This window comes from Nematolebias whitei, chromosome 14 (assembly GCF_014905685.2).
Source record: "Nematolebias whitei isolate Nwh7 chromosome 14, NemWhi1, whole genome shotgun sequence".
Lineage (NCBI taxonomy): Eukaryota > Metazoa > Chordata > Actinopteri > Cyprinodontiformes > Rivulidae > Nematolebias > Nematolebias whitei.
The window spans coordinates 7815171-7837778 of NC_056511.1; the positions used below are offsets into that span (position 1 = coordinate 7815171).

Consider the following 22608-nt stretch of genomic DNA (forward strand, 5'->3'; position numbering starts at 1 on the left):
TGGATTTTTTTAACCTGGATTATTGAGCATGAACTTTGATGTTTTGAACCACTTTGGACATGACTGCCTCAAAGGAGTAGGCGGGGGAGATGGAGTAAGCTGATGGGGGAAGAATCAGTTTTGTGTTGTGTGTTTCCTTGACTGATGAAGCCTTCTGGATGGAAGGTGAAATGTTTCAGCACCAAAAAAAAAAAAAAAAACTGTCCAGATGACCTGACTGAAAATTGCTGGATTGTATACCTGGATTATTGAGCATGGACTTTGTTGATTTTACCTCATTTTGTATTTTGCTTTGTGTGTTACCTGTTGTTTTGTCTGTACAGCACTTTGGTTGGCCTTGTCGCTGTTTTAAGTGCTCTATAAATAAAGTGGTATGGTATTTTGAACCAGTTTGACATGACTGTCGACAAGGAAGAGGGCCGGCATCGGAGGAGGGGGCGTGCCAAAGACACCATCTTAGCACCAACATAACTGGTTTGTTCCACTTTGGAGTAAGCTGTTTGGGGACTAATCAGTTTTGTGTTGTGTGTGTCCTTGACTGATGAAGCCTTCTGGATGGAAGGTGAAACGTTTCAGCAAAAAAAACAAAAAAACAACAACTGTCCAGATGACCTGACTGAGAATTAGTGGATTGTATACCTGGATTATTGAGCATGGATTTTGTTGATTCTTAAGACTATTTGATAATTATTACATTTTTCTTTAAATATCAGACCTCCACCCCTTCAGCCACACTACCCTGCCAGTCCATACCCCCAAGCAGTTTTAACAAGTGCTAACCTCAGATACCCCTAATCTCAGATATCGCATATTCTTGGGAATTGTCAGGATGTGCAGCAAAACTGCTGTCATAGCCCTACACAGCCTCACTGACCTACACAAGGTGAGGTCAGTGAACAAGGCCAGGCTGATTCTGGCAGATCCTGATCACCCACCCCATTGTAAGTTCAGGTTGCTCCCATCTGGACCCATCAAGTATCTGCTGCCCAGTTAAAGGACGAACAGACTGAAAAACTCATTCATCCCTGTAGTGATCAGGTTTCTCAATGAACAGTGATGATTTCTGTTATTTTAATGTCTTCATGTCTTGTGTAGTATGAAAGTTTTCCTACTGACTGTGAAACAAATTGCCCCTCTGGGATAATAAAGACTCTGGAACTTGAACTTCAGACATCTCTGGCCATCCATGATGAAGTCCATGACATTGGTTTGTGCACACCGGTGTGGTTTGGTTAAGAATTTAAAGTAGGACTGGCGACACTGGCTTCACTAGGCTATAAACATACCTATGATAGGATCATGAAAGCAAACTAGCAAAGGCGTGATACTGTTGTGCAGCTTGGTGCACTCATCCAGCTTGTATCCTGACGGGGTCCAAGAGAGTTTTCTCAGGCACATGGACAATTCCATAAAACCGATTTGGTGAATATCAAAAGCCTTTAGCAGCATAATAATAATTGTCTTCATACTGGAGGTCTTCTAAACTTGGGACAGTCCATCCAGATTCTAATACGTCGTGTAGATTGCAGAAAGCAAAGCAGGGCTGTCAGAGTATGAAGTGAACTTTCAGGGTCAAACATGTAGGTGGGGATCGATGTGTCAAAAATTAGGTCTTTAATTTTTATTTTTCAAACATGAAGCCTAATCAGCAGTGGCTAGATGCCAAAGAACGGTTCATGATGCAGCGTCTGGCAATATATCTCAACACTGTTCTAATTGCACGCATTACTACCCCTGAAAATACATTTTTAGATGTACTCCCTCCCATCTTTCTGCAGCAGCTCTTCTTATATGCTTTCTTTTTACCATTTTCTTCTTATTGCTCAGTTGTAACACAGCTTCATATTAGTTTAACACCACACACAGCAGATTAAACCGTCATCGACAAACTATTATACAGCAATCTATATCAATGCCATGTACAATCAAAGACCTAGTAAAATATTGGACTTTGATTTGTGGCCTTGACCTTGGAGCTGTGGTGATGTACTGTATACTTGACACTCCATCTAGTGATGATGTAACCTTAAATTATCTTGAGCGGATCAGAAGGTAATTGCAGAACAGAAAGTTTTTGTACATACTTACAGAAACTATACCATAGTACTAAATCCAACTTTTAACGTCCGTATAAAAATGCATGAGGAATCATGCATTTTTATACGGCTGTTAAGATGAACATTTTAGGTTGAGACATATCCAGAAATATTGTATAAATCAAAATTGTTATAAACTGCTCACTGTGGTAAGAAGGAAAAAGATTAAGCTCATATTTTAAAGCTGAAGTTTAAAGTGCTATTCCAGCCTCATGTGTCCCATATGCTTTGTGGCATTAATTGACATGCTGCCAACGACGCATGGCGTTACGGCATTCCTTTCGTACTGGGTCCATTATGTTGCAGAGATTTTCTTCTCTTTAAGCCAACACTGTGTGAATGAAACAGGTAATCTTCTGGAACAGAAAAAAAAGTTTCAGTCTCATCTCTGCTGACATGCACCTGGATGTTGCTTTGCATGTTGCAGCTACAGTCAAAGACACCTCTCTGTAACATTTCCTGCTGTGCGAGCACATCACTGGCTGATCTTCTGAAGCAAAGACCAAACTGCTTCAAATTCTCTGTCTTCATGGGTGAAAACAGCTAATCTTTGTCAGTAAGGATAAATGCAGTGTCCAAGAAACCTCAGCTTGATCTCTAATAAGTAGAGCCCGACCGATATATCAGCAAGGCCGATAACTTAGGCTGATATAGACGTTTGAGGACCTGTCCACATCGGCGATAATGGTCCCATTATCGGCCGATATAAACACTTCTAATTTTCACCCCTAAAATGCTGAGAACCGGCTGTAATTGTACAATTCTGCATCCAGCAGAAGGTACGCGTGAAGATTACTTTCAAGTCATGGCCGTTCACTTAAGTTTCACTTTTGATGTTCAGCACAGCCGAAGCAGGGAGCAATACCGTGTTGCTTCCTTTGCTGAACAGACCATGGTAAGTTTATTTTAATTGATCTGTAGAATAATTAAAAAAAATCTATAATAATAAATTCTCTTCAATCTTCCAACCCGCTTGTCATTAGCTACGTGCCTCTCAAGTTAGCAAGCTAACGTTAGTGTGGGTATGCTGTCCTCACAACATGCAACTATGTTAAGGTAGACCTCCAGCAAACAAAATAAAAGAAGTCCTCAGACAAGGCTTGCTGTCTTGATTTTATTGAAGATCTTTTATTTATGAATTTGTAAAAAGACGAAAGTCTCCCAAGGCACAAGCCTGTATGAGCCGTTTTCTCCCATATTTTCCGAAGCACTTGTTTTACCGGAGAAATGACGTCAAAGATTATTCTGTGGTGAGAGCACTCACTACCTCAACCTGCTGCACGTACAATATGATGAAGATCAGATGTCTCACTCTGATTGGAATTCAAACCCAAAACATTTTAACAGTTTTTAGAATGAATTTACTTAAACTAGTTATGATCTATGATACCATTTAGACATTTCACCTCATTTATGTAACTTACTCACGTCATGAACTTATTACTGTCTTTGAACAGAAGGCAGCACAGTGGGACTAATTAAAGCTTGGATCTGATTAGCTTAGCTTCATGGTTGCAAAATAAACAAGCCCCGCTCCACTCACTGTTTATTTAGATTCTTGGGGGTGGACAAAGCACAAAATATTTCAGCCAATATATCGGTTATTGGTAGTTGCCTACCCCTCCCAATATTGGTATCGGCAATAGCCAAAATGTTCATATTGGTTAGGCTCTAATAATAAGTTAAGTTCTTTAAACAAGTTTTATTTTTGTTTATGTAAGAAAAGGACTACCATATTTTTTGCTCTATAGGTCACAGTTTTTTTGTTTTTGCAAATTTACATGACCTGTGACTTATACACCAAAGCAATGTATTTATAGATTTTCTTCTCATATTTATAAACCAATTCTTGACTGAGATATGACCGTTTTCATTAATTCTGACAATGAAGATATTGAACACTACCATTTTCAGCTGCTAGATGGCACTCAAGTAGTATGGCATGCCGTTGTGTCATGCAATAGGTGAAAGTGGCTATTAATGACACAATCGGCTTGCCATAGAGGCCAACTTGGTCCAGCTCCAGGATCATGCCTGGCGCAACCGTCAAATCAGCTTTATTTCGCTGCACCATCACAGCAAAATTAAGCTAATTTGATCACTGAAGTGCATTTATTAAGTAAAAGTTCAACTGAGACACACCTTTGCTATAATATTGAGCAAACAATTGTTTTAGGCGCGTATCTTGTTAAATTTCGAAGAAATGCACAGCGTTCCTCGTTCCCGATTTCTTCCCTCTGCACGCTCCCGGAGTATCGAGGCAACAAATTCTTTTGAATAAGTACAAGTTAGACTGAGACACACCTTTACTGTAAAGTCGAGCAAAGAAATAATTGTTTTTAGGTGGTCGTCTTGTTCAATTTTGAAGAAATGCACAGCGAGTCGTAACTCTGCGCGCACCCGCTTCTGCGAATCGGGTTTTGAAGTGCAGCTGATTTGACCGTCAAAGTGCATTTATTAAGTCAAAGTTAGACTGAGACACACCTTTGTTATAATTTCGAGCAAACAAATAATTGTTTTTAAGTGTTAATCTTGTTAAATTCTCGTTAAAGTCCTCCCGTGCACGCTCCCGCGGCCGTCATTTGGCAGCCAATAAATTTTTGGCACAACACCGGCCCACGTTTTCGGTTTGTTAGCGGTGACACATAATAGATGCGAGTTATACTGTGAAGTGACGTATTTATGTTTTTTTTTCTCTTCCAATTTATTAGACATATTTGAACTGATACGACTTATAAGGCAGTGCAACGTGCACGGTGAAAAGACGGTAATGACTGTAATATGTACAAATACGTGTCACTTCTAATTATTTAAATGAGGTAGTTTTATTTTTAAGATTGTGCAGTTTAGAGCTTCTGTACACAAAACAGAAGGTTTAAATTCTCCCCTTAAAAAAAAGAGCTCAATTTTTTATTTACTCTTAAGGAGCAGAACAAATTGATTTGTTTTTAAACTTTCAACCTGGTTGTTGCATATTGAATAATTTAAAGGAAAATCTAAGAAATGTTTGCACTCACACCTGAGAGACTCTACTGAAATGTGTTTTGGGATTCATCGTTGCCATTGCGTCATTACAAAAAAAGTTGTCTCCGACCATCAAAATGTGTTTAAGAGGTTTAATCATCCTCTCATCATTTACACTGAGTGTTTGTGTGTGTGTGCTTTGAAGTCATACTTAGCACTGTGAAGTCAGCGTAGGCCTCCTGCGGGGGGTCTGTGTAGAGCTGGCAAACGTATCGACCCTCGTCTGACAGCGAGACGTTAGACAGTGACACCCGCAGCTCGTTCTCCGAGAAGTTCACCAGCTGAAATCGAGCGTCTTTCAGAGCTGAAAGAAAACAAACAGAAAAGCTAATAAATACAAATGTGGCTTTATTTTTTACAGTTTGACTGACAGTCTAACCAAAAATAACCAAAATATTCTATAATAATTAATGGAACAATGATGAGGGCGATGACCAACAGGCTTCAGGAAGGTCAAAAGTTCAGATGTTGGAGAGATTTTCACCAACGGAAGGTGAGAAAATTATATATGTATGAAAAGTAACTGAACAATTACAGAAATTTTACCAAACTGTGTTTATTATTTATTTAAAATGCTTACATCAACCAGTTAGCTGGAGACATCTTTGATAGAGGAACGTTGGTTGTAGAGACAGGTATCTTTGTGAAGAGAACTCTCTATCAGGAGGCCTCCGTGTTCAACTCTTACAAAGCTGTTATTGCAAGTATCACTCAGCCCTCTGTGAATAGTAAGCGGTCATCAGGGCACTAACGATCCATCTTTAGGCTTATGGTTGATCCAATATGAGAAGGTGCTATTTATAAGACTGAGTTTAGTGCAGCTCCTTAGACAGAAGACGTCTTTTGGATTAAAGACAAAACGTTTCAATAAGAAGAATCCATCCAGAGGACCTGACTCAACCTTGTTAAGATTCATCTATGTGTACTACAGTAGTCCCTCGCTGCTTCAAGATTTGTTTTTCGTGGACTCGCTCTATTACGGTTTTTCAAAATAAGGTTGGACGTGACACACAGTTGGCTGGTTGATGGATGAGCCACACGATTGGCATGGAATTTTTATTTAACATAAATTATTTAACATTATTTAGCACCTGTGTGCAGCTCATAGCTGCAGAAAATCTTCCTCCTGCAGCTGATCAGCTGATCTCCGACCTGCAGGGGAGAAGTGGGCGTGGCCAAGAGCGGCAGGTGGCAGAGTGCAGCTGCGGCAGAGAGCTGAAATAATGACATTCTGTGCTCTTTTAGAGCGTTTACAGTTTAGAAACATTGTTTAAAATATTGCAAGAATGTGGGGTTTAAAATGCCTTATATATATATATATATATATATATATATATATATATATATATATATAAATAAACTACTACTTACTACTTGTTCCTACTTTGCGATTTTTCACATCGCGGTGCTTCAGGGTACGGATCCCCAGTGATGAACGAGGGACTACTGTACTGAGCATGCATCAGGAATTTTCTTCTGTATATTTTTGGCATGCAGTTTGTTCCACAATATTTGAGTTATTTCAGCAAATCATATTCCAAAATATTCAGCTCATTCAGGACATTCCTGTTATGACTTCTGGTATCTGTGCAATGTTTACTGTTTGATATATTTAGCTTTGTTGGACATGTTTTTGAAAATGAATAAAGCTCTCCACATCCTTCAAACCCTTTGTGCTGCTTAAAACCTTTTACTGCTCATCACAATTTTTGTTTTTGGTTTAACTTTTTTCAGCTTGTTTGTGATAAATTTAGATTTTTTTTTCTGCTTTTCCCAGTACTTCTTAGGTATTTTACTGCTAATTATAGCCTTTTCTCAACATATTTTCTCATCTAATTTTGGCCTTTTGCGCTTCTAACAATTTCACCATTTTATTTATTTTTCTTTCTGCTAATTTAAATTTTTCGGCACTTTCAGCTACATTTTTGTTAATTTCAGATTATTTTGTAATCTATTGAGCCTCTCTCTTACTTTTTCCATCAATATTCTTCTGATTTCTGCTCTATTTGGCCTTTTTCTACACATTTATGGTGTTTTTCTGCTGCTTTCTGCTTTTATTTTCCTGTTTTCAGCTAATTCCAGCTGTTCAAATTCAACTTGCAATAACAGTTGAGCGATTACTTTTCAGCCTGGTTTCAGCTTCTTCAGCAGTTTTCAGCAACACATCATTCAGAAATAAACATCCACTGCATTTTCCACAGGAAATGACATTTATCTAGTTTATTTTTTAAGTCAGCTGCCACAGCTAATCAACATTAACAAACACAAAACGGCTAAAACTCAGTTGATTTTACAAACATTTAGCTAACATGTGGAGTGGAAGTGGCTGAGGCTGATCCCCATCAGATCAACAACTTCCAGCTCACATGAAGTCTGGAAATATTTGGCACGTTGGATGGATGCTTTTCTTTGCTTCAAGGAATGCGAGGCTTTCCAGTACACATGTTTTCACCCATTTTTTCCTCATTAATTAATGCATCCTGTTAACGTTACTGGAATATTATAAAACTCAATCATGAATAAACTAATTAAGCAGCAGGTTTTTTTTTTTAATAACTGAGAAAAAGGCAACAATTGGGTTTTTAATAATAAACAAAAATCTAAAAAAAAAGATGAAAGTTTGGTTTCTTTGGTTTTGTGTTGTATTTTCTCCATTTAATTTTTAAGCTTGTAATTAAAAAGCATCAATAGTTGTATCTATTTTTTTTCTGTGCTTTCATTAAAGAACAAAAAAGGGACAAAAATGACCAAAAAAAATGAAATGAAGGAAAGCAGTCACACAAAAAAGCTCACTAGTGAACAATGAATCACGGAGAAGTGACACATTTTGCAGCAGTAAAAACTTAAAACAATAAAAGCTAATTTCTTATTTCTGTTGCCAACATAAAATAAAATAAAAATTAAAAAAGTAAATCTGGAGCTAGCGTGTTGCAGACTCTTACAACACTGTTTGTAACACCGGAAGCCTCTTTCTGAGCCGTCCTTTAGTCGGACGAGGCAAGAACTCAGGACACATTTCCAAACCCGGTCCACCTCTCATCTGTAGTCACTTTCATCTCGCTGATCCCCGCTCGCCCACCTACCTGAGCCGACTCCGTCAGCTGAAACGTACGGTGACAACATGTGGTTAAGATGAAAGCCGACCCATCTCCATCTCCCTTTAGTGTGCAGATAAATTCTGCTCAGACTGACAGCGACTCCGGGCTGTTTGCACCCAGAACCCCTCAGATCTGTGAACTCATCCTCTGGCTCTCTTTTTTTAATAGTTAAATATGGAAACTCCTGACACAGAGCACCACCAGGCAGATGAGAGGAAGCTGAGAAACAATCAAGTCACAAAGACACCTTTAAAATGGAATGCTAAATCTCTCCGCTAAATTAACCGAGTTATTGCCATTTTTGTGCTAGCTAATGTCAATTAGGTAGAGCGGACATCTTGACTTAGTTTCATTCCTAATGTTAATGAGTTGTAGATGTATATTTAATTATTACTTTATGGGAGTATTATTAAATCCAGTTCAGGGGTTCATGAACCCTATATTTTGCTAACAAACTATATTTAAGAGTTACAGTAGTCCCTCACAACTTCTGGGTTTGTTTTTCGCGGACTCGCACTATCGCAGTTTTTCAAAATAAGATTGGACATGACACACAACTGGCTGACTGATGGATGAGCTGCACGATCGGCATGGAATTTTTATTTTAAATAAATTATTTAAAATGATTTAGCATCTGCTGCACCTCTGTGCAGCCCATACTGCAGGACAAACTTCCTGCTGCAGCTGATCAGCTGTTCTCTGTGCAGAGCGGTGAAGTGGGCGTGGCCAAGAGCACTTGCAGGTGGCTGAGAGCAGTGGAGGCAGAGAGAGGGAAATCATGACATGTTGTGCTCTTTTAGAGCATCTAGAGTTTTGAAACTTTGTTTAGAATATTGCAAGAGTGTGAAAAGGGTTTTAAATGCCTTACATATATAAACTACTACTTACTACTTGTACTACTCATACTACTTCACGGTTGTTCACTTATCGCAGGGCTCCAGGGTACAGATCCCCCTCGATAAACGAGGGACTACTGTATGGCCAAGGTTTTTAGCAAACATATTGTGCAATGAATAGCACCAAGAATAAATGTTGTGTATGACTCTCAGCTACAAACACACCAGCAGCTAGTTTAATTTATTCTATCCATTTTTGTGTTCGAGAAGGTCTGATGGATGTGGCAGCCATCTTGAATTAGAGTGACACACTCACAAACATGATCAGCGTTTTGCCTTTGGCAGCAGGCAATACAAGAATCTGACGCTCTCTGCTTTTGCATTTTAGGTTTAAAGACTAAATGTTCTGTACCGTAATTGTCCCCAGGCACAGAGCGCAGAGGTGGAACTGGAAATTCCCTCCGTTTGTCTGTGTTGTGTGACAAATACCTTGAAAAATAAGCGAGGTACCTACCCACTTTTACTTTGGTCTGTGGCTATATCGAGGTGTAAGAAAGTTTCCTTTAGAAAATTGGGTTGCCACATCAATATTAAAGATGGCTGCCACCATATATAGTAAATGGACTGTACTTATAAAGCACCTTTCTATCTTAAGACACTCAAAGCTCTTTTCAACACAGTCTGTGTCCTCATTGACCCATTCATACAGCACTCTACTAGATCTATACAAAGACTAATCAGAGGTTTATCACATTCATACACCGATTGGACACACATCGGAGGCAATGAGGGGTTCAGTGTCTTACCCAGGAACACTCGGCATGTGACCATTGGTCGAATCGAACCCCCAATTCTTGCAATGGAAGACGACTGCTCTAACCACTCAGCCACAGCCGCCATATACGTATATGCTAAGTTTGTGCGATTAACAACTTTAACGAAGCAACATGCCGACTTCCATTTTAGTGCATGGCTACATCTACATCATCAGTTTTAGCTTCTCTCCAGTGGCTCTCTGTCAAATTCAGAATTGAATTCAAAATCTTACTTCTAACCTACAAAGCCCTCAACAACCTAGCTCCACCTTATATTACAAATCTTATTGTTCCATAATTTCCTCAAAGAGAACTTCACTCTCAGACTCCAGGCTTACTCAGTTCCTAGAGTTTCCAAAAGCAGAATGGGAGGAAGCTCTTTCAGTTATCAGGCGCCTCTCTTGTGGAACCACCTTCCAGTTTCTGTCCATGAGGCTGACACATGGTCCAGTTTTAAGACTGGGCTTAAGACTTTTCTTTTTGATAAATCCTATAGGTAGGGTTGGCTTGTTATGCTGCTATATGCTCAGACTACTGGAGGACAAATTGTCCAAATGTCTTCAAATTAACTGTTGCAACTGAATAGTTTTCATTTGATACTACGTATTTCTATCTTAACATGTGATTCTTGACCTGCCATTGTGTATCTGTTCCTTCTTCCTGTTCCTCTCAAACCCAGCCGGTCGAAGTAGATGGCCGCTTGTCCTGAGCCTGGTTCTGCTAAAGGTTTCTTCCTCACGAGGGAGTTTTTCCTTTCCACTGTCGCCTTCATGCTTGCTCAGGATGAGAGTCTGTGATGAAGTCAGACTCAAAGCAGTCTGCTCCTCAGATAAATAATGTTATTAACTTACTTTTTATAATGTATGTGAATGTTTCCGTCCGGTGCCCTGAGATGACTTTTGTTGTGACTTGGTGCTATATAAATAAATATAAATGAATTGAATCTAGGTGTAAAAATCATTCCTATCCTTGGGGTGACCAGTGATTAATTCATCAGTGATTGGCCATTCCTTGACTCCACCATTACACCCGGTCATGGATAAAACTGCTCCCTTCACTTGCCAGGATCTGTCACTGTGCACTGCCTCCAACAAACAAAATAAACCAAACAAAACTGTCTGTTCTTCTCCACAGTGCAACTCGTACCAACTTGGATATCTTAGACCAAAAACATTAAGGTGTACTTACTTTCCCTGTTCAATTCCGGTCGAGAAAAACACTCGTCTCCAAAACTACAAACATTCATTAATCAAGTCCCTCAACGACTGGGGGACATCGACGTACCGCTTGTTTACACGGTTTTTATTCTTTACTTCCATTAACAACATCAGCATTTTTCTTCATAATAAGCCGTTTTAATAAGGTCAAATCTGAGCGAGACGGAAAGATTCAGATGATTTTAACAGATTTTAATAAAGTTAATCGGCCAAAGAGAAACAGCATAGCAGCTGATAACTCATGATGGCTGGCTTCTTGTTTTACGGTCATGCAGAAGATGGAATAACGATGATTCACCCAACACTGACTGATGTTTGTTCTCCGCCAGAAAATGTGCTCGGTAGCTTCCCTTGTTGAGCAGATTGATTAGTGCTTTTAATGTCAAGATAACTGGACTATTAAAGTGTGAAACCTTTCAGTGTAAAGAATGACTGCTGCTTCAAAGCTTTTAGATGGCCATAAACAATCTGAATGCATCTGTACCAGAAAATAAAAGATCCTTATATGGAACCACGTTGGTTCCACACACAGAAGCCAGGTGGGCGATCCACTGGTATTTTTATACTTTGTGTTTGGAAGGTAAAAGTTGCTTTTTCACAAGTTAAAATTGAATAAATAAGAGAACAGTTTTCTGTATGACAGGTTTTCAGCTGTTTGTGAATCACATGTGGTGCTAAAGAACTAGCTGTCAAACACCGTTAGGATTGACATCTTTCAAAAGTTCAACTATACATGTGAACAAATAGTGTTTTGTGGCAGGCTGCTAGAAGCAAAGTGTCTATAGATCCATCAGTCCATGGATTATTTTCTGTACTTGATCCTGTTCAGGGCCGCAGAGAGCTGGTGCCCGTCTCCAGGGGCCTCTAGGAGAAGGGTGGGTTCCTGAGCAGGCTGTGAGACCATCACATGAGCACATATAGACAACCAGTTACATAGACAACTGTGCCAACTGCTCCACTGGGCAGCTCAGAGATCCATTTTATGGAGTGTGTAGAAGACGTGAATTAAATCAATGGATTTAAATTATGAATCAGAATAAGTCATGTGTATCCTCCAAACCATTAACATTTCATATTTCCTGGACAGACATTGTTCATGCTCTTCAAAACAAAACAAAAAATAACCAAAGTGGAGATGGCAATCAGCTGCATGGAGCAGGGAGTGTCAAATCCTAGTCCTAGAAGGCCACTCCTCCTCCTTCTTCTTTTTTTTATATAAGTTTCTTACATGTTTGTTTAGCTTTAATACACATGTACAGGTTTCTGCAGAATATGAAGGTGTAATTTAACCATTGACCCAGGTGTGTTGGAGCTCGTTCTCCCCGTTCACCTGCAGTCTGGCATTGTGCTTCCATGCCCGTTTGGTTCTTTCATGGCTTCTTATGTTTGTTTTGTTCTGTATCTTTTACTGTCGGTCGTTTGGTTTATAATAATGGTCATTAACAAATCTCTTAGTTTTAGAACTGCTTCCATTCTTTGCTCCGTCTCTCTTTTAAACTGTGAAACGCTGACTGTGGAGTAGAAAAATGACCCCACTCCCAAATTAATCTTTCATATCTTAATATTTCATTAGTGTCTTAACAGAAACTAAAACACTTTGGTCAGGATGATTAGCACTTAAAGGAAAGGGGCAAAATTTACCTCTTGGCTTCTGGGTGCCTAAATACCATGCAACAAAGTTCAAATTACAAAACTACAACTAGCTGAAATATAAGATTACTTTATATATATATATATATATATATATATATATATATATATATATATATAGATATATAGATATATATATGCTAATTTGTCACATTTAGCAAAAACATGAAACTAATGATTTGTTGCAACTATTAGTTCTTTTCGTCCTAGCATGAAACCCTAGAAAGGTTGTTTATCTTGTTTGTCTCCATGCGTCCCTGTGATGGACTGGAGGCCTGTCCAGGGTGTCCTCCACCTCTCACACTGTTGGTATGTTTACATGGACATAAGTAACCGGATCAAATGGCCGGTCGGAATAAAAGTGTGTCATGTAAACGCTCCGTTCGGGTTATTTTTTGTGTATTCGGCGCGATCCGTTATAATTTCTGATCAGAACGAAACGGGTGGTTTACGCCGATCCGTAACCCGATAGGTGCGCATGTAAACGCTTGATCTGTTCGTTTTTATCTGATGGTGAAAAACTGACCTGACTGCGCATGTGCGACTTTGCCATTTCCGCCTGGCTAACGCTAATAATATTAGCATGTCAGGGAAGTAAAACTGGTCGGTGAGCGACACAACATTTCTACTAGAAACTTTTAAAGAGCTCAAAATGATTTCTATTACCTGTAGCTCAGTCAGGGAGTGCAATAACATCTCCACCATCATTAAAACCTGTCGCGGGTCCATTTTGGTGCTCAGGTTTGTTTACATTTACCCGGAAGTAGAACTTCTTCTTCGGTGTTTTTTTTAAGGAGAGTTTACCACTCTGCGCATGTCAGTACTGCTGTTCAGAACAAAGCCCGCTGCATGTAAACGCTCATCATGAACAGATTGTGCCCATGTAAACAACACATTTGAATTATTCAAACAGAACACATTTCAATCCGGTCAAAGAATTCTGCGCATGTAAACATAGCTAGTGATTGCTGGATCTGGACACCAGTGACCCAAAAAGGAAGAAGCGGGTAAAGATAATGGATGGATAGATAGATGAACGGATGGATGGATAGGCCCCAGAGAAAACTCAATTTAGAAATGCCACCTTAGCATTTTTATGTAGAAGGACAAATCCAAACCTTTAGAAAAGAATCACATAACCCCACGTTTAATCTATCCTGCAACCCGAAGGCATCTTCAGCTTATTTTTGCAATTGCGTCACCTAAAGGCCTGGCATAACTACTACAGTGATTTTGGTTATTTTTGGAGTTTCTTTGAGGATGAAGACATTTGTAGAAACATTGATGCAGGGCTGCACAATAATTTGATATTGATATATGTCGCAATATACTTATTCAGTAACGGTGATATGAGTTTTAAGCACATGTTCGATATGATTACAGCGTTTCACTGACATTTCTTTTTCTGTTCGGGTTGAAGCGGACGCTTCAGTTTCAACCTGAACAGAAAAAGTTACGACACAACTACGTAAGTGTGTGGTGACGTAGATGTTACACAGAGATCAAGTCCAGAAGGTGTTAGCGGTAGCAGGCTAAGCTAGGCTAATCTCCAACGCGCGTTAAGTTTTCGCTTCAAAATGAGTTCCAATGACCGTCAGAATGTGACTGAACAAGCTTTCACAAGCGAAGAGAAAACAGATTACGTAATTGATAAGAGAGGAAAGACTAATTTGGCGGTGTGGAAGTGGTTCGGCTTTCTAAGATCCAATAAACTTCAGGTTTCAATGCTGCAAAATGTGACAGAGAGTCGTTCCAACTAGCTGTGGGAACACATCTAACTTGTTCCACTCGATAGAATCAGCTGAGAGTCAGAAGATGAAGCACAATAAAAGTTTGAGCCAACGTGTCCCTGAAACACCCCCAGCTGAATCAAAAGAGAAACCCATGCAGCATGTTAGGTTATGTTGTTGTTTAAAGTTAAAACTATTCATCTTGACAAAGTTGAGAGTTTTATGTTTATTTGACGGTGATTTCAAATTTCTTTGAAGGCTAAATACAAAAAAAGGCAAACATTAATTTATTTGTACATTTTTTCCTGAGGCTTTATCGATATCGGAATTATATCGTTATCGACCGAAATGAAGAAATATATCTTGATAAAAGTTTTGGACATATCGTTCAGCCCTAGATTGATGTGCCTAAGATACTATTTTGTAACAACATGGCTAAGAAAAGTGTGAACAAGGCCTTTTAATTAATCTCAATCATGACACAGATTTTCATCCATTCTTTATATCTGCTCCATCATGTTCTGCATCTCAAAAAATGGACATCTTGCGGATTCTGGTTCACCTAAAACAGGTGCACTTCAGATTCTGATAGTAACATTAATGTTGTATTGTGGTTAAAATTCAGAAAATGTTCGCCGCCTCCTAAAATCACCATCCATTAATTTCACACACCCAGGGCAGTTTAAAAGCATTTCATGAAGACATTTCATAAAAAGCTCCATAATCCTCTTATGTGTCACTTCTAAATATGTTGTTGTGGTATGAGCATGAGCTGAATAAATAAAAAACACTGAGGCAAGGTGGCAAGGACACAGTTCCCCCATTTCCAAGGTACAGGGCGGTTATACAGCAGCTTTAAAGAGATGCATGCAAAGACACCCGGTGATAAGAGCCAGGCTAATGCAGCAGGGCTGGATGATGGTACATTTCAGAAGGTGCCAGTCATGGCAGGAAGTAGACAGGCCAAGAAACACTGCGGACAGTTCTTTTGTTGTTACATAACAGCAGACTGGAACCTATCTTTCCCCTTTTTCATGTAGTGTGAAGGAAAGGTGCCCTTTAGCTTCGTGCTCTTTTTGCTCCATTCTTCTTCTGTTTCTCCGTCATATCGGATACTGACATTGCAGATGCCCAACAAAGCCAACAGATAGTCACGTCTTTGGCTGAAAGACATCTATCCAAAATCAGAAAGGTTGTAAATGATCTGATGCATCGATTAATACGGGTGATGTTTATGATGATGAAGCACATTTGAAGGTAAGACAGTAAAGGTGCAGAGAACAGACAAGGAGACTGAGAAGCAGTTGACATTGTCGTTGGACTAAATGATCCAATAAAATATTTTCTTCTGTATGCTCTGAACTCGCTGCACTTTTATCTTGCTCGGTGCCAGAGCACAAACAAAGCAGCGACTGACAGAAACGTGTGAAACCAATGGGCTGAGAAAACATTCAGTTTGTACAACAGAGTGAGTCAAACAGCACAAAGTGAACAGACTGTTAGCTTTGTGCTGATCTTTACCATGTTGGCTCTTTTTAGGACTTCAAGTTCCTGGACATTATTTCTATGTGTGTATGTATGTATGTATGTATGTATGTATGTATGTATGTATGTATGTATATGTATATATATATGTATATATATATATATATATATGTATATATATATATATGTATATATATATATATGTATATATATATATATATATGTATATATATATATATATATATATATATGTATATATATATATATATATATATGTATATATATATATATATATGTTAAGGTGTTATAAACACCTCCCACACTCTTGCAATATTCTAAATAATGTTTCTAAATGCTCTAAAGAGCACAGAATGTCATGATTTCAGCTCCCTGCCTCCACTGCTCTCAACCACCTGCAAGCGTTCTTGGCCACGCCCACTTCCCCACTCTGCACTGAGATCAGCTGATCAGCTGCAGCAGTATGGACTGCACAAAGATGCAGCAGGTGCTAAATAATTTAAAATAATTAATTTTAAATAAAAATTCCATGCCGATCGTGCGGCTCATCCATCAATCAGCCAATTGCGTGTCATGACCACTCTTATTTTGAAAAACCGTGATAGTGCGAGTCTGTGATAAACGAACCGCGAAGAAGCGAGGGACTACTGTACGTTTAGAGTGAATTTGCTTTAAGATTTAAGATGGCTACTACAGCTATTCTACATTAGCTCTCACAAAAATGGCTGCAACTTGGCCAGATTTACAGATTTACATTAAAAATGTTGTAGCAGCTGAGAGTCATCCCAAACACAAACTCATCCTGCAACAGCACTTGCTACTGCTAATAATTTTAAAGGTTTGAACAAAAAAACACCTAAAACCGAGTCATTTCTGAATATAAGATGGTTTTACTTTAAAACCCTGGCATGGAAGGTTGTGGTATTTGCATTTAAAGTATTTTGTTCCACACACTGTGAATTAATTCACACTTTGTGCAAAACTAACGGAGCTTAGCAGTTTATTTATAATTAAACACATGATTTAAATGTTCTAATCATTGTGTTTAGGGGGGTTAGGGAGCATTAAATACAATTTGTGGAAAAGTTGTCTCTTTAATCCAGTTACTGTAAGTTAGAGGTATATCTGTAAGTTGCACAGAAAGCTGCATGTGTGATGACGGTGTTCTACAGTTGAACATTTTCTATCATTGCTTTTTTTGTTTTTGAATGCAAAGGTTATCTTGAATGAAGGAAATATACATTTCCGTTTACACACACACAAAAAGGCCTTTTCCTCTGAAAACAGGCGGCTAAAAGTTATCATCCATCACACTGCGGTGATCTCCGCACCGGTGATAAGATGGAAGTCGAGGCAAAATTGGAGTGGCTGACTTTGTGGTAAAAACTTTAAAACAAAATGTAAAAAAAAAATTGGGCTGTGCACCTCTTCTAATGGATTTTTCTTCTACTGTTCACCTCTGCTGACACCACGAGTTTCATTCATCCTGCCTTTTCTGTTTCTCTGCTGATTAATCTCCATTCTTGTGCTGCATTTCATTTGAATAGTTTCTCTTCTCCAGCCTTCTGCTGAGGACGACTCCCATCCAGAGAGAGCAGGAGATGATGAGAGTGCCTCGCCTAAGTGGCTGCAATCAATTGTGATTAGTGGCTGCTGCTACTTTTTGAGAGGAGCACATCAAAGTTTTATTATTGGGTGTCAGAGTGGGCGAGACGGGGTGGGGCGGGGGTAATTACGCTCTTATCACCACCCTCCTCCCCACTCTATGGAAAGTCTAGGCTCTATGGCAGAAGACGCCGCCTAAATCCAGAATATGTCTCCGTTACCATCATTCAGAAAACAATCCAAATTATTTTCTTTATTTACAATTTGTATGAAAATTTCATTCCAAATTTACCAGTTTTAGGGTCACCCATAAAAATAAAAAAAAATCTTAATTTTGTTGTTTTCTGGTTTTAAGATTAAATTTGTTAAGCATATCAAAATGTCAAGAAAAATGCATATTTAAACAATAAGTTTAGGCTTGTTGTATTTTTTAGTCACCCTTCGCGGAGTGGAAAGAGGAAGTGGAAATAACCGTTCATCTGTTTTTCCACCTTGTGAACACAGTAACTTGAAAAATAAGTCTTGAAATTTGGTGTGTGGTACATTCAATTCAATTCAAATTCAAAAATACTTAATTAATGCCAAAGGGAAATTATTTGTTGTTGTAACTCATTATCATCATTTCATTAAGAGATGTTAAAGATACTGATGGCTGTAGACAGGAAGGATCTCTTGTAAAGGTCCATCCCACAGTGGATCCTAAGAAAGTGGCTGCAGATGCTGTTCGAGCCGTCCACCCAGACTCGGCTGGCCTCTCGGTTCCCCCAGGCTGTAGGACCGCCCAAATGCAGGGCAGAACTCCTCCCAGTGCAGTGGCCACTCCTCCCAGCAGTCTGCCGAGCTCCTCGTCGCTGCGGACAGCCGACTGTAGGTGCCGAGGGACGATCCTGTCCTTCCGCTGTCATGAGCCGTGTTTCCTGCTAGTTCCAGGATCTCAGTGGTCAGGCACTCGAGCACAGCTGGCAGGTAGATGAGAATACGTCCACAGAACATCCTTTTCAACTCATTTGAGATTTGGGGCTGTAGTTGAGATATTATTTGAGCTTTTGAGATGTTAATCAGCTGCTGTTGGTTGTAGAAAACTGCCTTGTTGCCATGGTTACGCATCATGACAAATGTCCAAAACTGAAAAAGTTTCAGTAAAAATCCTTCCAGATGCACAGCATCTGATACCAGAAGAAACAATCATCCAAAAAAATTGTGATTTACATCCAGAAAAAGAGGAATTAAAGTTTCCAAAAGCAAAATCTCAGAATGAAAGTAACAGAGCTGCTCCAACATGCAGCCACCTTGAGCGGCGCAGTTCTAGAACATACAAGAAATGTCAATCAAAAATTAGGTTGCCAAGTCAAAATCCATCAAAAACAAGTTTCATGCCGGGCAGCACGGTGGTGCAGCTCGTAAAGCTGCTGCCTCTCAGTGAGCAGGTTGCCCTGGTTCAAATTCCGGTCCAGGGATCTTTCTGGGTGGCATTTGCATGTTCTCCCTGTTCATGCGTGGGTTTTCTCCGGGTACTCTGGTTTCCACCCACAGACTAAAAACATGCATGTTAGACTGCTTGGTAACTCCAAATTGTCCCTAAGTGAGAGTGAGAGAGTGAATGGATGTTTGTCTCTTTGTGTCCCTGTGATGGACTGGAGACCTGTCCAGGGTAGGGCTGAGTACTGAACCGAGGTTCTTAAATGGCACCCACCGAACTGCACCGGTAGGTGTATGGATTGAAACGTCACTCTTTTTTTGGTGTCCCTCTGCGCTCTCCCGGAGCACCGAGGCAAAGAATACTTTTGAAATGGAGCTGATAGCCACATTTTTACTATAATTTCGAGCAAACGAATAATAGTTTTTCGGTGGTTATCTTGTTAAATTTCAAAGAAATGCACAGCGAGTCATCCCTCTGTGCGCTCCCTCTTTCGCGAATCGGCTTTTGAAATGCAGCTGATTTGACCATTAAAGGGCATTCATTAAGGAAAAGTTAAACTGAGACACACCTTTGTTATAATTTCGAGCAAACAAATAATAAGTGTTAATCTTGTTAAATTCTTGTTAAAGTCCTCTCGTGCACGCTCCCGCAGCTGCCATTTGGCAGCCAACTGATTTTTGGCACAACACCGGCCCATATTTCTGGGTTGTCAGCGGTGACACATAACAAATGAGACGTGTCAGTGGTGACGCATAATAGATGCGACTTATATGGCCAAGCACCATGTTTATGCTTTTTTCTACACTTTATTAGACATATTTGGACTGATGCGACTTATACAATGGTGCGACATGTACGGCGGACAATACGGTAACCCAAAAATGGACATCGTGGTTGCTATCCTTTAATCAACAATCATTGTAAAATGTATTGATTTACAGTCCAGAAGATGCAATGGGGAAGTTTGTTAATACTTCATTTTTTATACTTACCAGAACCAAGAGATGTTATATGTTTGAATTGTACTCGGAATAAAATGTGCTTCTTTAGCGTCAGAAGTAATGTGGTACTGTGATGCAGAATGAAAACGGCACAACTCATAAAGCAACCTACAAGTCTAATTTCAACTTGAATGAAATTGATTAAACTGGGAAAATAACACATTGAAAGCATGAACGCAGCTTTATGGTATGTAAAACATGGAGTGAAAGGATGACCAATACAAAAACAGTTTCAAAGCAGTTGGCCTTCTTGCTTTCCATCTCATATTTTCAGACAAAATCCTGCAGTGTCGATTCAGTCTAAGGTAGCAAATGTGATACGCTGAAGGAAGCGGTGTTGTTTGGAAGCTGCCTAGAGGAGGTTATGTCATAATGAAGCAGTGCAGCTGCAGCTAAGATGCCTAGAAGGGATCACAGGAGATCAAGGAGACTACGTCAAAGGAGAACAGGTTGCCCTTGACAGCTGGCGTTGTGGGAGTCGACTCTTCATCGGCACAGCGGCAGATAAATACTAAGTTTTGTTTGGCGTTTGCATGCGGGCATTCTGCAAGCATGCCCTTGTACGGCACGCTTCAGAATGCGTTTGAAAGGCGATGAGTGAAGAAGAGGGTGGGAAGTTTGAAAGGGTGTACCTGGTTCTTCACCTCACCAGTCTCTGCTTTAGTCAGGATTAAGTTAAATGTAAAAAAAAAAAAAAAAAAAAAAAAATCTAGAAATGGTGAAAATAAAATTATATCAACTTCTAGATGGCATAAAAAGCATCATTAGCAAATGTGCCATTTTATCCTTTATACTTTATGCTCTACAAAAGCAGCTAAATGCTCAGTGGTAATAGCAATTTTTTTTCAACTACACTACACTGATATTTTCTTAAAATATATTTTAATTGAAACCCATGTGATAAAGACTCAGACACTTCCAGTTAATGTTTCTGCCTGTCTGTATTTAACTATTCAGTGGCTATAATGAGGATACAGGAGTTCTCCGAGTAAACAAAGAAGTTCACTGTGCAATTAATTTGAAATGAGAAAAAAAGATCAGTATATCTTTACACAAAGCTGTTTTGTTTATTAACTGGGGTAAATCTGAAATTTCAACCTGGAATGTTTGACTAGGACTCATACAAACCACGATGTATTCAACTGTTTGAGGGATTTATTTATTTTTTGCTCCTTTATGATTTACTTTTATGTTTTATGGAAATTGGCAGTGTATGTAAATGCTTGCATGTTGGTGTTAACCGCCTCTAGTTGCAGTTTCTCTGACTTCAGCAACATATTTGATCCAATGCCAAGAAAGTAACAGACCAGCGTAGATTTATATACTGAGTAAAACAAACAAACAAACAAACAAACGTTTGCTTCGATTAATTTCTGTTGTTCCTGGTGAACTCCTTTGGTTATATTTATCATGATCTATTTCAAATGTTTATTTATTTTAATGTTGATGATTATAACAGACAACTAATGAAAACCCCAAATTCAGTACCTCAGAAAATTAGAATATTACTCAAGATCAATAAAAAATGATTTTTAGAAATGTTGACCATCTGAAAAGTATGAACATCAAAAGTATGAGCATGTACAACATTCAGTACTTAGTTGTGGCTCCTTTTGTCTGGATTACTGCAGCAATGCGGCGTGGCATGGAGTTGATCAGTCTGTGGCACTGCTCAGGTGTTATGAGAACCCAGGTTGCTCTGAAAGTGGCCTTCAGCGCTTCCGAATTGTTGGGTCTGGCGTATCACATCTTCCTCTTCACAATACCTCATAGATTTTCTATGGGGTTACGGTCAGGAGAGTTTTCTGGCCAATTAAGAACAGGGATACCATGGTCCTTAAACCATTTACTGGTAAATTTGGCAAAGTGTGCAGATGCCAAGTCCTATTGGAAAATGAAATATGCATCTCCATAAAGTTGGTCAGAAGCAGGAACCATGAAGTGCTCTAAAACTTCTTGGTGGATAGCTGCATTGACCTTGGACCTCAGAAAACACAGTGGATCAACACCAGCAGATGACATGGCCCCCCCCAAACCATCACTGACTGTGGAAACTTGACACTGGACCTCAAACAACATGAATTATGTGCCTCTCCTCTCTTCCTCCAGACTCTGGGACCTTGATTTCCAAATTAAATGCAAAATTTATTTTCATCAGAGAACATAACTTTGGACATGTCATTAACACCTGGGGTGATTGTGATAGAGGGCAGGTTTGACAGGAGCTGGAAAACATAAGGATTGCAAAACACAAATACACATTCATCCTCACAATATTTAAAATAAGCATTGGAAAGGAGGCTCAGACCAATTGTCCACATTGAATTCAGGAGGAGCAATTTGGTTTATGTCTAGGTTGTAGAACAGTGGTCCCAATTTTCACTCTTGCAATGTTGCTTAGGAGGTCATGGGAGTTTGACTCACCAGTCTATATATGTTTAGCAGAACTTGAAAAAGCTTATGATTGTGCTCTTAACAGTTTGTTGAAGGTGTTGCAAGCGTATGGGATGTTGGGGTCACTTCTAAGAGTTCTTTGAATTCCCAAAGAAAAAAATGTTGTGTTTGCATCCTCTGCACTAAGTCAAGCTCATTCCCAGTGCCAGTTGGTGTACA

General features: G+C 39.3%; 1 protein-coding gene across 1 annotated transcript in view; it reads right to left on the minus strand.

The window, feature by feature from the left end:
- Positions 1-22608, minus strand: part of cadm1a (cell adhesion molecule 1a) — a 586018-nt gene that overhangs the window by 124094 nt on the left and 439316 nt on the right. Inside the window, exon 4 of the mRNA XM_037687810.1 lies at positions 5272-5424. Within this exon, the coding sequence (XP_037543738.1) occupies positions 5272-5424 (153 nt within the window). The remainder of the gene's footprint in view (positions 1-5271; positions 5425-22608) is intronic.